Source organism: Rhynchophorus ferrugineus, unplaced genomic scaffold (genome assembly GCF_030347505.1).
Source record: "Rhynchophorus ferrugineus isolate W39M unplaced genomic scaffold, kcgeb_rfMv2 rfM5, whole genome shotgun sequence".
In the NCBI taxonomy this organism is placed as follows: domain Eukaryota; kingdom Metazoa; phylum Arthropoda; class Insecta; order Coleoptera; family Curculionidae; genus Rhynchophorus; species Rhynchophorus ferrugineus.
In genome coordinates this window covers 14873309-14888514 of record NW_027472584.1, presented here as the reverse complement: position 1 = coordinate 14888514, position 15206 = coordinate 14873309, and the positions used below count along the sequence as shown (strand labels likewise).

The 15206-nt window shown below is 30.5% G+C and overlaps 1 protein-coding gene across 1 annotated transcript in view; it reads right to left on the bottom strand.

Annotated features, from left to right (window-relative positions):
• Nucleotides 1–15206, bottom strand: part of Mitf (transcription factor Mitf) — a 160029-nt gene that overhangs the window by 108985 nt on the left and 35838 nt on the right. The window contains exon 2 of the mRNA XM_076404910.1: nt 1619–2144. Coding sequence (XP_076261025.1) covers nt 1619–2144 — 526 coding nt within the window. The remainder of the gene's footprint in view (nt 1–1618; nt 2145–15206) is intronic.

Here is a 15206-nt window from a genome sequence, read left to right as displayed (position 1 = left end):
GATAGCAATATATAAAAACTTTGTCATCTTCATAAATCCTGGGCAGACAATCAGGGAGAAATCTTTTGACCATTTTCACAATTATTAACAATTGCTTATAGTTGTTTTAGCTGTTTTTTTAGCTGCTGATATTTCTTTTTTCATGATCATAATTCTTGTTTTTTTTATGTGCAATGTCTTGATTCCTCATTTAGCGATAGTACTTAATCTATTCGTTAAATTTGCTTGAGTGAATCTACCTTCCAAGTGTATCAAAACAGAATTTATATATTAGGACACTGAATTAATTTTGAGGAGTTTATAACAAATATCACAATTCAATCAAGACCATCAACCATTATAGTGGGCTAGTGCCTCAGATCATTAAAAAATCTACCAACGACAATATTTAAAAAGTTACTGGAACCTTCTTCGTAAAGCCATACGATGCCTCATGTAGCACTGCAATCACGACCCATTACTGGATTGAACGAATCGACCAGCAAATAATCCAAAACTCCATTTCATAATGACAACAAAAATGATCTAATCCGATGGGTAAATATTAGTTCAAACACTTGATGTACAAATTTGGCTATCGAAGACAGAGTACCGTCAGCATGAAAGAACGCAATAATTGTTCCTATACCCTCCTATAGTCTCCTATGGATTGCGGGAAAAGTGTTTATGAAAATCATAGAAACAAGACTTCAAAGAGCTCGAAAAGAGACAAGCCGAGAAGAACAGACAGGATGTAGACAGAATAACGGTAAAGTAAGTCCTGAGCACCAATCATGATGCTTGATTCCTGGTCCGACAAAAATTATTAATAGAATTTATTCTCTGTTTCATTAGAATCATTGATAAGATAACTTTGCAATTCTACAAACTTATCGATTTCAGATTTTAGTATCTTTTTTTCCAAACCCATTAGTAAAAAGTCATAATGAAAATATATATAAACAATATAGACACATTCAAAACAAATAAATAATAACGACAGAAAAAACCATTCGTAGAATAAATATTTATATAAAATATTATTCTCATTGCTTCATTAGCTAAGTAATTTAATATTGAAAATCAATAAAAATAATTATATAAAATAATTATAATAAATAAAACATAATATACTTACTATTAACGTTAAAATAACGTCATAACATTAATGAAATAATAATAAAGAAAAGAAGTCAGCAACTTTTCTTTTTTTTTCAAATAATTTTCATTAACTATATATTTAAATAGATTTGGTAAATACTTTTTTAGTTCAAGGTTGAATAATGTTAGTTATAATAGTTTAATTAAACTTTATCATTTAATTTTTTTTGATGATTCAAATTTTAAAATATTCTATTAGTATTAGTTATGCAATCACTACAATTTTTTGGTTAGAGATCATGTCAGAAGACTCAGCTTAATATAGGAATTACTTCTTGTTGGTGAGACTGAGTAACATATCGTTATGTTAGTCTTATTAGTTTATTTCATTTATAGTCAAACATAAGCTCATTAATGTCTGAATAATATTCGAACCGACGAAATCTTAATAACAAAGTTGGTGATTCAGAATGTTTGAGTTGGATCCCTTATATTTTGTTTAATTCAAAACTTAATATTATATATTCAAAATACTTACCTCTGAAGCACTGGTAGCTCCAGAACTAAGAGCGGGTGACATGGATGCTATATCATACTTTGGAGAAACTTGTGGACCGAGAGATTGCGTTTGGGTTGTCATCAAATTATTGGACATTGTTTGAGGTGGTTGCTGAGGTAACGTCTGCGCGCCATTAGAGGGCGCACTATGTGTCTGCTTATTCACCATCATCTTTTGATAATCAGGCATGAATGCCGGATGATAAGGGCCTTGAAATGATTCACTCAGATACTGTTTCACTTGGTTTTTCTGTTTTTGCATCACGTGATATCGCGTTGGGTTTTCTAGTTTCGTTTGGACTTCGAGCACTTGAGGAGGTACATCAAGCGCGAGGTTTTGTATCGGCACTTTAACCGGTGTAGCTACCTTGTGGTTATCTTTGTCTTGTTGTTGTCTTTGTGCTTGAATAGCTTGCCGTTGTTGTTCCATGATAGCCTGGTCGCGCATCAGTTGAAGTTTGAGCTGTGTTCTGGTTTGTGGTGTGGCAGTCTTCAAGTTCGGTGCCCTGAAAAAAGTTATTATTTATTTTTGTGTTAGTTATATTAATATTAAATATCTGTATGTATTCCGATCAATTTTTTTGCGTTAAAAAGGCTTTTATCGAGAAAGATTGATGCAATAGATATTAATCGAAATATTTCGTTATTGAATCACTTTCTACACCATTTTGGTCACATGTCGTGTTGAAAGAACGATGTTAGATTAGCACCGACTCGATCATCGATCAATTTTCGTACTTCAGAAGGGTCAACTAACAGGTCAATTTAAAAATTCTATGTGTCAGTCCCCGGCCTGACACATGTATGGCGCTACTATAACTAAATCTATATGTTTTTTAGTTAGCCCTAACCCTCAAAAGATGCATGTATAAATTTGACAGCTGTCGGATCATTACTTTGTTAATTATAGCAATTTGGATGAAGCGACATTTGTTCCTGTGAAAAATGGATAAAAAGAATTTCGAGTGTTGATAAAATATTGCTTTTTGAAGGGAAAATGCAGTTGAAGCAAAAACTTGGCTTGATGCCGAGTTTCCGGACACTGCCCCAGGAAAATCAACCATCAAGGATTTGTATGCTAGTTTAGAGGTGATGAAATGACCACCGAAGACGGTGAACGCAGTAGACGCCCAAAAGAGGTTGTTACCGACGAAAACATTTAAAAAATCCACAAAATGATTTTGAATGACCATAAATTAAAATTGAATGAGATAGCAGACACTCTAAAAATATCAACTGAACGTGTACATCATATCATTCACGAATATTTCGGTATGAGAAAGCTCTGTGCAAAGTGGGTGCCGCGCGAGCTCACTTTTGACCAAAAATAACGACGAGTTGATGATTTGGAGCTGTGTTTCAAGATGATCAAGCGTAGTAAACCCGAGTCTTTGCGTCGATATGTGACAATGGATGTAACATGGCTCCATCATTTCACTCCGAAGTCCAATCGACACAACAGTCAACTGGACACAAACAGTCGGCTAGCAAGGTTATGGCGTCTGTATTTTGAGATGCTCATGGAATAATTTTCATTGACTACCTTGAAAAAGGAAGATCCATCAACAGCGACAGTTACATAACGTTATTGGACCGTTTGAAGGACGAAATCGCCCAAAACGGTCGCATTTGAAGAAAAAGAATGTGCTGCTTTACCAAGACAATGCACTGACACAAGTAAGTGAAAACGATGGCAAAATCCATGAATTGGGCTTCGAATTGCTTCCTGATCCACCGTATTCTAAAGATCTGGGCGCCAGCGACAATCTCCTGTTCTCAGATCTCAAAAGAATGCTCGCTGGGAAGAAATTTTCGTCGAATGAAGGCCGATGAACGAAACTGAGGCTTATTTTGAAGCAAAGGACAAATCGTACTATAAAAATGGTATCGACAAGTTGGATGGTTGCTATAATCAGTGTATCACCCTTAAAGGGAATTATGCTGAATAAAAAAAACTAATTTTGCTAAAAAATGTGTTTTACTATGGTTGCCGGAGCCTTTTCAATTGATCTGTTAAAAACTCCTAATACACTACACCCTGCAGATGTGATTGAAATTGTCGTAGTAGATCCACCTGTTATCGCCTGTCAGAAAACGCCACAGAAAACTCTGGCAAGCAATGAAATCGCAATAAGGAAACAGCAGAAAATGCCAATTTCAGTCAGTCAGATCAATTTCAGTCAGATCTTTCCCATTACATGTAGGCAGTCGATTTATCAAGTATCAAGCTAAGTTCCTGGAAAATTTTAAACCGGACTTTTGAATTTTTTGAACTTTTTCTTCAGGCCGTTCTTTGCAATTAACATCAAAATCACCACTTTTAAATATTTTATTCATGAAATATATCAAAATGCAATATTGAGCATTCTCTGAACGGAGTCTGTACATACTTAAACGCTTAAAAATACTGTTATTTTATATAGATGAATATCAAAAACATGGAATTTGTAAAGAGGGTTTTTTTAGCAAATGGTTATAAGTAAGTAATAATAAATGTGGTCTAAAACATGAACAAGCATAAATAGAAATAAAAACAGGAATTTACAAATTAATAGCAGATCTAGTTTCGATAAATATAATTCGCAATTTTCTCATGCACTTATTTATTAATATTTATCATCCCTTAATTAAGCTATAAAGACAGTTAGCAGAGTAAATACATTTCTATTTGTTGTTGACATCCTTCTGTTATCTTGTTGAATCATGAAAGGTGTTAACATTAATTGTTTTGTAAAGGTGTTAAATTAATACAGAATAATCGTTAACAATATTTGAAAATTAATATTGTCGTACAGAACATGTTTGGAATATTGACTAACTTCATCAACAGTGATGAGGACTAAACCTATTGTCAGTGCAGCAACAAGCTATTCACATATTAACAGCGAAACTGTGATGGACACATCAATGAAAATTCCAGATACTCACAACTGACATAAAAACGCAAACCTAATACCCAACCTAACCTAACGAAAAATAATTCACTGACGGCATCATTGATCATCTTAAGAGGGGCGATGCTCATTTTTATATCGATATATTTGTGAATCGTCGAAATTTAAAGTTTCGAGTTTGTCGAAAAACAAATGCATCCACATGTCAATAAAATTAAAATTAAAAAAACAAACATTGGGTACATTTTGGACACTCTATTTGTCATTAACGAAATCAGTTAAAATGTCAGTTTCAATCGATATGGTTGTTTTTGAAGCTTCAATAAATATGTATTTGCGCATTCATGTTATAAATGTTGTTTTTGATAATTTAATATACTAATAATTCATTAATGAACAATGATATTATTATGATAAACTGAAATATATGCAATTAGAGTAGTTTCTCTTCAAGTTTCTTATTTGATTTCCAGGAAAACTAATATCAATATGTTATCTGTACCAATTCTTCACAATATTGAGAAGTTGAGTATTTATTTTATATTATCTTAATTGCCTGATGTTATATAGTGGAAAATATATTACCTGTGGTTTAATTAAATATTTACTTTAAATTATCTTTACATGTGTAGTAGTTGTTTTAATAAGAACGCTTACTAAATTTCCCTAAATATTAACGATTATCTTATATTAATTGATGTTATTGTGTAATTCTCGCACCACTTATGAAGTAAATGAGCATGATTTTCTAATTTACATTACTAGTAAATTTGAGTATTTACTATTTTAATTTTTCTAGATTTTCAACTTATGACCTAATGTATTTTATAACCTATCGAATACTTAAATAAAGTTTTGTTATTAAGTTTCACTTTTTATTATATATAATATTATAATATATATGATTTTGATGAAAAATAATAATACAATAATTTTTATCCACTGAATCTATTTTGAATTTACTCAAACTCTATAGTGAGCGATGAAAATGTAATCAAATTTTAACACGTTGAATTATACATGACATTGTCATTAACAATAATGGAATATTCAGTAAGTTTTGTTGTGAGAAAAACGTCCTATTTAGTCCACTAATTTTCGCGTTAATTATCTTATATAAATTGTAATATAATTTTTTGAATTGATTATTACGAACAGAATACCATTTAGATCTCAAAAACTGACACTAGCTAGCAAACTATAATATATATATATATATATATATATATATATATATATATATATATATATATATATATATATATATATATATTTCATCACTCTATAGTGAGCGATGAAAATGTAATCAAATTTTAACACGTTGAATTATACATGACATTGTCATTAACAATAATGGAATATTCAGTAAGTTTTGTTGAAACGTCCTATTTAGTCCTAATTTTCGCGTTAATTATCTTATATAAATTATAATATAATTTTTTTAAATTGATTATTACGAACTGAATACCATTTAGATTCTCAAAAACTGACACTAGCTAGCAAACTATAATTTATATATATATTTATTAAATAAATATATTTTATTAAATAATTTTTTTTTCTTATAAACACTACAAAATCAAACAATACGAGTATATAAAGCGAGTGGCTAACTTCACATTAAGTTTTTATTTCCGGCGCCTTATTTTTAAGAGACAAACATTGAGTATTAAAATAAACCAATTACTTAAACGACGATTATTTATTTACATCTACGTCATTTTTACATCTACTCGAAAATAGTCGCTAGTATTATACTGATTCACTTCAGCGTTCCTTCGTTAAGCAGATATATGAGAAATATCTTTAAAAAAATCGATAATTATCTTTAAAATAATCGTCAGTTTAGAGGTAATATATTAGGAACGGGAATTAAGCAACTATCATACCAATTTAAGCACTAATCAAATCATATAAGACGCCGTAGAAACATTAAACACAGCTGTTTCTATGGTCTGATGGTTTCTATGGTGTTAGAATGTTGAGTTCATACGCGAAGGTCGTAGACTCGATTCCGAAAAGGGCAGCAGCTTTTTTGTTCTAGTTTGATTGGAACATTTGTTAAATCACCTAGACTAGGTAGCGAAGCCCTGGGCCTGAAACATTCCTTATTTTCAGTCATTGTTGCTTTATTCATATTTGTCCTCATACGGGCTGTACTTTCTTTTACTTGGGCTATTCATTGTAATAGTTAATAAACTAACTGCGTAATTTAATAAGTAAATATCTAACACTAAAACGAGAAAATTAAAAAAAAATACTAAAAATAATTTATTACTTTTCATTGTTAGATGCCCAAGTACATCAAAAAAATCTTGTGGATCTGTTAAAAATTAACGAATCAACAATTCTGTGGCTTATCAAAAACACAAAGTAAAGAAAACTAAAATAGTTTTATGAACAATGACTAGTTCCATACCAATATTGAAAAAGTTGGCGTTCTTATCGAAACGGAATTTTCATTAAAATTTTCAATGATTGGATGACCAGAAAGTGACTCATTTATACATGCATATATATATATATATATATATATATATATATATATATATATATATATATGCAAGACAGGTAAATGAAATAAAATAGTAGAGGGTACAAATTGAGGTTTCCCGTTAGGACTACATTCTCAGGGATCGATTTTTCGAAAAAAACCCTAGTATTGTCCTCGAATAGAGGATTTTTAAACTTCAGGGACATTCATTCAATAATGGTTCAAGAATGATGAACTGTATGTATGGATTAAAAATGTATTATTATCCTGATCTGATTATCGACTATCGTGCGAGAAGTGGTCGATTTAGCACCGCGGTCAGAAGGTGGAGAGAGTGAAGTATGGATAAACGGTGAAGGTTTTAATGGATATCGATGTGGATAAAAATAGTATTAATGGGGAAAAATGAAGAGCCTTTTCTAGATGTACATAATCATTTTCAGGAATATCAATATTGGAAGGAGCCCAGATAACATGTTACGACGAAATATGAGAGAAATATGACATAAAAAGGAAATAGAACTGAAATATGGGAGAGAGCTTTATGAATTGAGAGATGTTGAGCAGTTGCATTCAATCCTATCTCAGGAGTTTAAAAAGGAAGGCAATTGTAGTGTAGGCAATGTAGAGGTGCTTATATCCAGGGTAAAGGAAACAATTTCGGAAATGGTAATCTTGTAAAACTAAATAACAGGCTGATTGACGGAGGTATTGATGAAGAAAATATAGAAGGTCTAAGGAAAAAGGAGAGTGACAAATAAGTAACAAATGTAGGAAACGAAAATATTGAACAATTTAATAAATTTCAGTATTTTCCTTTTTGTTAAAAAAAAAACGCATTTTCTGCTCAATTATTTTTAAAATCAGTGTCAATTGTAAATGATTTCGTTTTGTTTTGGGGTCAATAGCATTTCAAGGTTCCTTATTATCTTATTTACAATACCAAATATAATATTTGCGCGGAGAACTAGTGAGATTTTTATTGTGAAAGTTTTCCTCCTTTATTGAAACCTCATGTTATTGAAAACTAATCCAGTATATTTACATATATTTTAAAAACACCTTTGCTGAAACATCAGACATGGGTAAAATTAATGTTTATATTTTGCTCTGTTATATAACAAAAAAAATTAATATTAACAATATAAATGTTTATGTTAATGTGGATTAAATTAAATTTTTTTTAGTTGTATTTGTATGACTATTTTTATTACAGTTGTTCTTCATTATCATTCTTTCATTTTTTAATTAAGTTTTTGTCCAAGTGACTCAAATTTACTTTGTGGCTAATAGCATCTCAAGGTTTCTATATAAATTTCAAAATTATACTAAATATTGTGTATAAATAAAAAAATAGTAAGACTATACCTATTTTCATATTGTTTCAAAAAGATCAAACTATTAGGTATATAAAAATAAACAAACTTTAGATTTTAAATTTGATGTTCACCTAAGTATTAATTACAATAACCACCACACAATTTTAGATGAGTTTGTCATGTATTTTTCTCTATTTAGAATAAAATTGGCAAAATATGGCGATAATGACCTTGGAATCTCTATTTTCAAAACGCTTTATAAGTAAGGTTTCATTAGATACGAATTGCCAAAGGTGACTTTAAACCATCTTTTAGTTTAACCAAAATTATTTTTCGTCAGCCTTATATACAGTTTAGCTATTTTTGTGATTGATAGAAATTGAATTCAATACATGTTCCGAAGACGTTATAATATTTAAACGAGAATTATTTGTTTTTGATATATATTATAAATAATTATTGTTGATGACAAAAATGTGTAAAAAACGTTGAAGTGTTGATTATATTGAAAACATCTGCTGAAAATATACTTACTCAACCTAGTTAAACCTAATAAAAAATTCTTTAGATTTTATTTGTTATTTATAACAATAGAAAACGAATGGTATCTTTGTAACCGTGTAATTTTTTCCATTTACGCTTCATCATTTAACAAATTTAACGGACTGTAGCTCCTGCTTATGGCCCATTTTTCATTGTAAAACAGATTCTATAAAATCAGAGATCCAATAGAAATAAATATAGTACAAATATTGTTTGTTTGTTTTTATTTCACTTCACTTTATATCATTTTTACTTATTATTTAGGTTTATAGTTGTAAAAAGCATAAAGACTAAGAAATGTAGATTTATTTAGTGAATTTAGTGAAAAAATCTGTTTTTATTAAATATACCAATTTCAATGCGAAATGCCACAGTCAATGTCATTCGCTCATGTGATGCGGCTAGACCAGACCTAGGCAAATACATAATGATGACTTAATCAATAAAACACTCATTATGTTATTTTATGACGATTTTTACAACTAAAGAATTATTGTTCACTTATAAATTCTAAGAATTGGAACTCAATTCCTTAAATACAAAAATTATTATTGACAAATACTCTCAATCATCTTGATCTGATTATCTATCATAACTTATTAAAAATGTTTTTCCATTTGAATGGTTCCATTTTGTGGTGAATTGACGTTGAAGGTTACGTTATTCTGTCTTACTTCACCAGATTTGATTTTGAATGCCATATATTTCACCATGAATTAAATATGTTCTATTTTATTTAGTATATTTCAGTTTCATTAAAATTTAAATAAATAAAAGCACAAGACACATTAGTTCTTAACCTTTATTATATATCGTTTTCATTGATACTACAAGTAATGAAATTTCCATAAGTGAAATGTAAATAACTTTTGCATAGAAAAACTCTTAATTTTGTATAATATTTTACAAGTTGAATTTACAGAAAATCTCGATATTTAATTCAAAAACAAGCCAGAAACCTTAACCAAAACACGAAAATATATCAATATCCAACCAAAACAAACGTATTTTGATTGATTTATCTTTTTAAGACAGAAAAATTTAAATTTTTTCAATTTTTTACAAATTTCGTCAAAAATAAAATATTGAAAACTTTTCTCTTAAGATGATTTAAACTTCTATAGCTTTATTTTTTGAAATAATACTTGTACTTATACTAACACTGTAAATATAAGGACCAGGTTTCTTAATAATAATTAAAAAACCATAACGATGGCATGCCAAGGTTGGTATTGTCTTTGTGGAGATTATTTTCATGTGCATACAGCTCACAACCGTCCCAAAATAGACTTTTGCATGTAATATTTTTCGTTAGAAGAACAGTTTGCAATTATATCATCAAAATATCAAACCGCTCCATGGTTTCGTTTATGAGCAATTCATCAATCATTTAGATCAAACAAGTTCTGTGATTTCACAACAATAGAACATTCTGTTATAAAGCGGTTTATAAATTACTTTTGTGAAAAGAACGGATGATAAGAAAATAATGAGGTCAGAAAAATTTATGGAAAAAAGCAGTTTTAAAATTATCATTACACATAATTGATAATATATAAAAAGGCTAATCATAAACCTTACACAAGAATATGTCATCCCTCTTTATCATGTTTTATTTATATAATATGCATTAGTCAATTAATTATGAGTAATATTATTAGAACATCAATAATATTTCTCAATAACGCATCACTCAATGAATCTCTGGGTCAACTAAGGATTTTCATAAAAAATTGTAAGCATATTCTGATATATTTAAATACCCAACTATCTTATGCAACTCTATAGTTTTCTAACTTTATAATTCAAACCAGTACCTTCGATGTTCATTTCTCTGTTGCACGGTTTCCAAAACTGTTCAGCTTCAGCAATACTTTTCCTCATCGGAAAACAATGTGAAATCGACACCCAAAATTATTTTTTATTGTTTTGAAAATTACAAAATTTTAAATAAATTGTAATTTGAAAAGTAATAATAAGGACATGACATTTGTCAAAATCTGTATCGCTTCAATCTTCATCCAAAAATCATATGGACCTGTCCTAGCTACAGCTAATGGAGGAATGCTTGTGGAAACTGTGCGATTGTCGTTTTCTCCGCGTGGCACTTTGGGCAGCGTTAGAAGCTGAACATGTTCCCCTAAAAGTTATTAAACTTCTTTGAGCGTCTTACGATGATTTAATTAGCTGTGTGCAAGTGCGAAATGATTTCTCAATTACATTTGAGGTCCAAACCGATGTTCACTAAGGAGATGTTATCTCTCCTCTGTATTCCAACATAGTCGTGCATGGAATTATGGATCTGATGTTCTCTGTCGAAAGGAATGTAACCGAATTCCTCACAGACTTCTATGACGCCATTGACCTTTTGAGTGGAAACACAGCGAACAGCTCCGAAAGAAACACGGATCGATATCATCGAAAACGATCTGAAAAAATAGAAGACTGATATTGTCCCAGGATAAAACACGAACGATCACTAACTACGCCGAGACGTAGTGAATATTCCATCCCTGCGAGTTTCCAAGTTACAGCTACTTCACAGGAGGTTATCGACACATTAACCATCATCAGCGCTGATATTCAGGATCAATGAACATTATTAAAAATCAAATATGTCAAGCATTGAGCGACCAGTTCTTTGAGTTTTAATATATTGTGATTTTATGAATATTTAAATCAATAAAAAGTGGTAAACTACTCTTGTGTTGGAAACTGTGTCAATAGCGAATTTATTTTAACATGTAACAACTTCTCTTGAACTATGAACAATATGAGTTGAGTCCAAAAAATGTGAGTCTGCCAGCTTATTTAGTTTTTTATTTTGCGTAGATTAGCATATATGCTAAAGATAGCCCTAAAAAATAAATAATAATAGTAAAATGTTTAATAGAAATGACGACAGTTATCTTCAAAAATTACTGAAAATTGTATCTATATAATTAAGTTCTAGATAAAAATGTTTGAATTAATAAAACTCTCGAAGAATAACATACATTAACACTATTAACTTGCTCTCAACGACAAATTTTATATAATTATAAATATATCATTTTCAATACAATAATATAAAATATTTGGTACGAATAACAGATTTATTTATCAATGCGCAATAATACTGAATAGCAATACCCAAGAATAACATAATATTACAGATAACATATATACAGAAATTAACTCATCTATAACAGAATCCTACTTGGTTTATATAATGTTTAACAACAAATTAGAAAAAACAGATCGTTTTCAAGCGGTTAGTTATTTATAGAGATTAAATATATTGGGGTAATATATATATATATATATATATATATATATATATATATATATATATATATATATATATATATATATATATATATATATACGTTTTCGGCTCGTTGAAAATCTTTTTCTATATTTGAACAGATCGAGTACTATATTTCATTAATTAACAGCATTAAATACTGTTTGTTTTGATAGAAATTTTCTAAGATATAGATACTTAAATAAAAATTAATCATGTTATCGATATGGTGACTCTACAAGAAATATCTATAATATATTTTTTGGACCGATATTTTTTTCACTGAAGTATTGATAGTTATAAATGAAAATATAGAACTTTTAGTTGCAAAGTAAAATATCCATATTAAAATCTAGGGTTTCCGAAGGAGAGTATCGAACTTTTATATCGAAATTTCTGGTAGAAAAGTAGGACTGGAGCGCAAAAAGTTCGATACGTGTATATGCACGTGGAATTTTGTTCACTGGCTAGTTTGCAAAAGGCAAAACCATTTCTCGTGAATGTTATATAACGTTCTTGGATCGACTGATCTGAGTGAAGAAATATCAAATTCAACGATTTGTGTTTCAAATTGCATACCTGCCGTATGTTCAAATCTGCCCTAGTTGTTGTTGGCAAAATTGAAGCCTATTTGGAAAAACAAATCTCAATTGTTTTACCAGGAGTACTAGACTCATTGTATCATTCATGTAGTATAGTATATCGATACATAAAATTAAATTTTGCCTAAAAGTTATTTTAGTAATCAGAAACTTACTGGGGTGTTTTGTCTTCGGTCGTTTAATATAAGTTTCTATCAAGAAATTCCTCCAATTCTGCATTACTAACTTTGTCGGTTCTTTATGGAATTGTTTGATTTAGAACGTCTTAACTTAAATATTAGTGGTTTCATATTAGCATAATTTTTCTTTGTGTGAATTTTAAACCAAAAAAGCGTCATTTGTCGAAAGCCTTAATTTATGACATTTTCACAGATGAGACACAGTGGTTGTTTTTAGAGGTACATTGTAACAACATTGGCTTCAGTGAAATGAAGTATCGGGGATAGTTGAATAGAAGAAATGAAAAACACATTGGAAGGAAGGTTGGAGTGTCTTGAATACAAACTAACGTTGCCGGACGTCAGAATACTGACTTCATTCGCAAAATTCATAGCATCGTTCCTTCCAAGTACCAGCCCCATCTCACCTTGTTTTTATTTGAAGAAGCCAATAATTTAGGCGATTTTTAGGTCACCTTCAAAATAAATGCACTCTGCATGTTAAAATACACTATTATCACTCTTTTTCGCTATCGACAATTTCATCGTTATTGCGCCACTATACAATTGTGGTTTTGCGTTTCAAACAGGACATTCAATACAAAGGACGTGGACAAACATAAATGTTGAGATGACACAATTGATAAGAAATGTTCGGCTAGTATATTAGGGATTTCAGTTGGGCCTGAGCACTAGGACCTGCCTAAATATAGTCTCGATATTATGTTAGTGGGTCAACCTTTGAGTCTTCCAACTCTGTTCCAAAAAACGTCTGAAGAAGCACGGTAGTCCAAAGTTATTATAAAATTTGACCAAGATGATGTTTTGGTTTGGACGATGATTTCCCTGGCGGCAGCTCGTGCGCGCTTACAGACTATAAAGCGTTCCAATGATGCTCTGAACCTAAATTGTAGCAGTGGTCGTTTTCTGTCCCAAATTACTTAAGTACATCTGTCATTTCACCAATAGACTATTATCACTTTCATCGCCAGAAATCTACGATCTCGCATTGGCAGACCGCCGATTTAGGGTGCGCGAGATAGCTGAGATAGTAGCAAATTTTGGGCATGAAAAAGATGTCGGCTAGATGGGTGTCGCGTTTACTCACTGCAGACAACGAACACAACCGTGAGACTATGTGAGGCAGTGTTTGATGCTATCTAAGCGTAATCCGAAGAAACTTTTGCGTCGTTTCGTGACAGTCGACGAAACAGTGGACTTCATCCGGCGAACGTGCTTCGAAGAAGGCAAAGACTGTCCTATTGGCAGGAAAGGTGATGGCCACAATTTTCTGATATTCACAATATAATCTACATCGAGTACCTGAAGAAGGGTAAAACTATTGGCCCTATTCGACGCCGAATTGCAGAAAAAATGGTCTCATACGGGTTAAAGAAGTTAGCATCGCTGGGTCATGTGTGTCTAGCTAAAAGAACACTATATTGAGAAATAAATCGCCACTTTTCAAAAAGTTTCTTTTTCTTTTCTTTCTTTTTCTTTCTTTTCTTTTCTTTCTTTTTCTTTCTTTTTCTTTTGTAGGCTAAGTACTTATCGGACCACCCTCTTACATCTCAAAAGTATCTTCATGTTTTTTATCATATATATCCTCGTGAAGCAACTAAACTCGACTTTATTGTAGTGAATATTGTAGCCAATATACATTTAGTTTCAGTCCAAGCTTACTGGACCGGGTATCCATATCTGATACATGTGCAATGTTCTTAAGGAATATAGTTAACATATACTTAACTTAATTATACTTTCTCAAAGTTCAAGCCCCCTGTAGGAATATATTATAAATACTATAAAAAATTGCAATTAATATAAAAAATAACGTTCTACGAATTGGCAAAAGTATTTTAAAATTGTATTAACAAAACCGAAATTACTTTCTTGCCGATCCACTCATAACTTTTCCAAATATATTGGTTTCAAATCAATTTTACAGTCGAATACTATTGCAGAACAAATAAAAACACGCCAGTTTATTTTAGTTTTTGTCAACAGTTATAACACGATAAAATATCTCTTTTTGTTATGGTAATATTCAAAATTAAACTTATTATGACTTTGAGCGTAAATACATTTTGTTTATAAATAGATTTTGTTTTAATGATTTCTAAAATTAGGTTGATCCCAAAGGAATGTCTCATTTCTGACGGCTAACACTACTAACATCATACAATCCAACAGTCAGACCGCGTATTTCACTTTGTTATTGCAAAAAATATAGTTTTTAAATATGTTAACGACAACCATTTAAATTAATTGA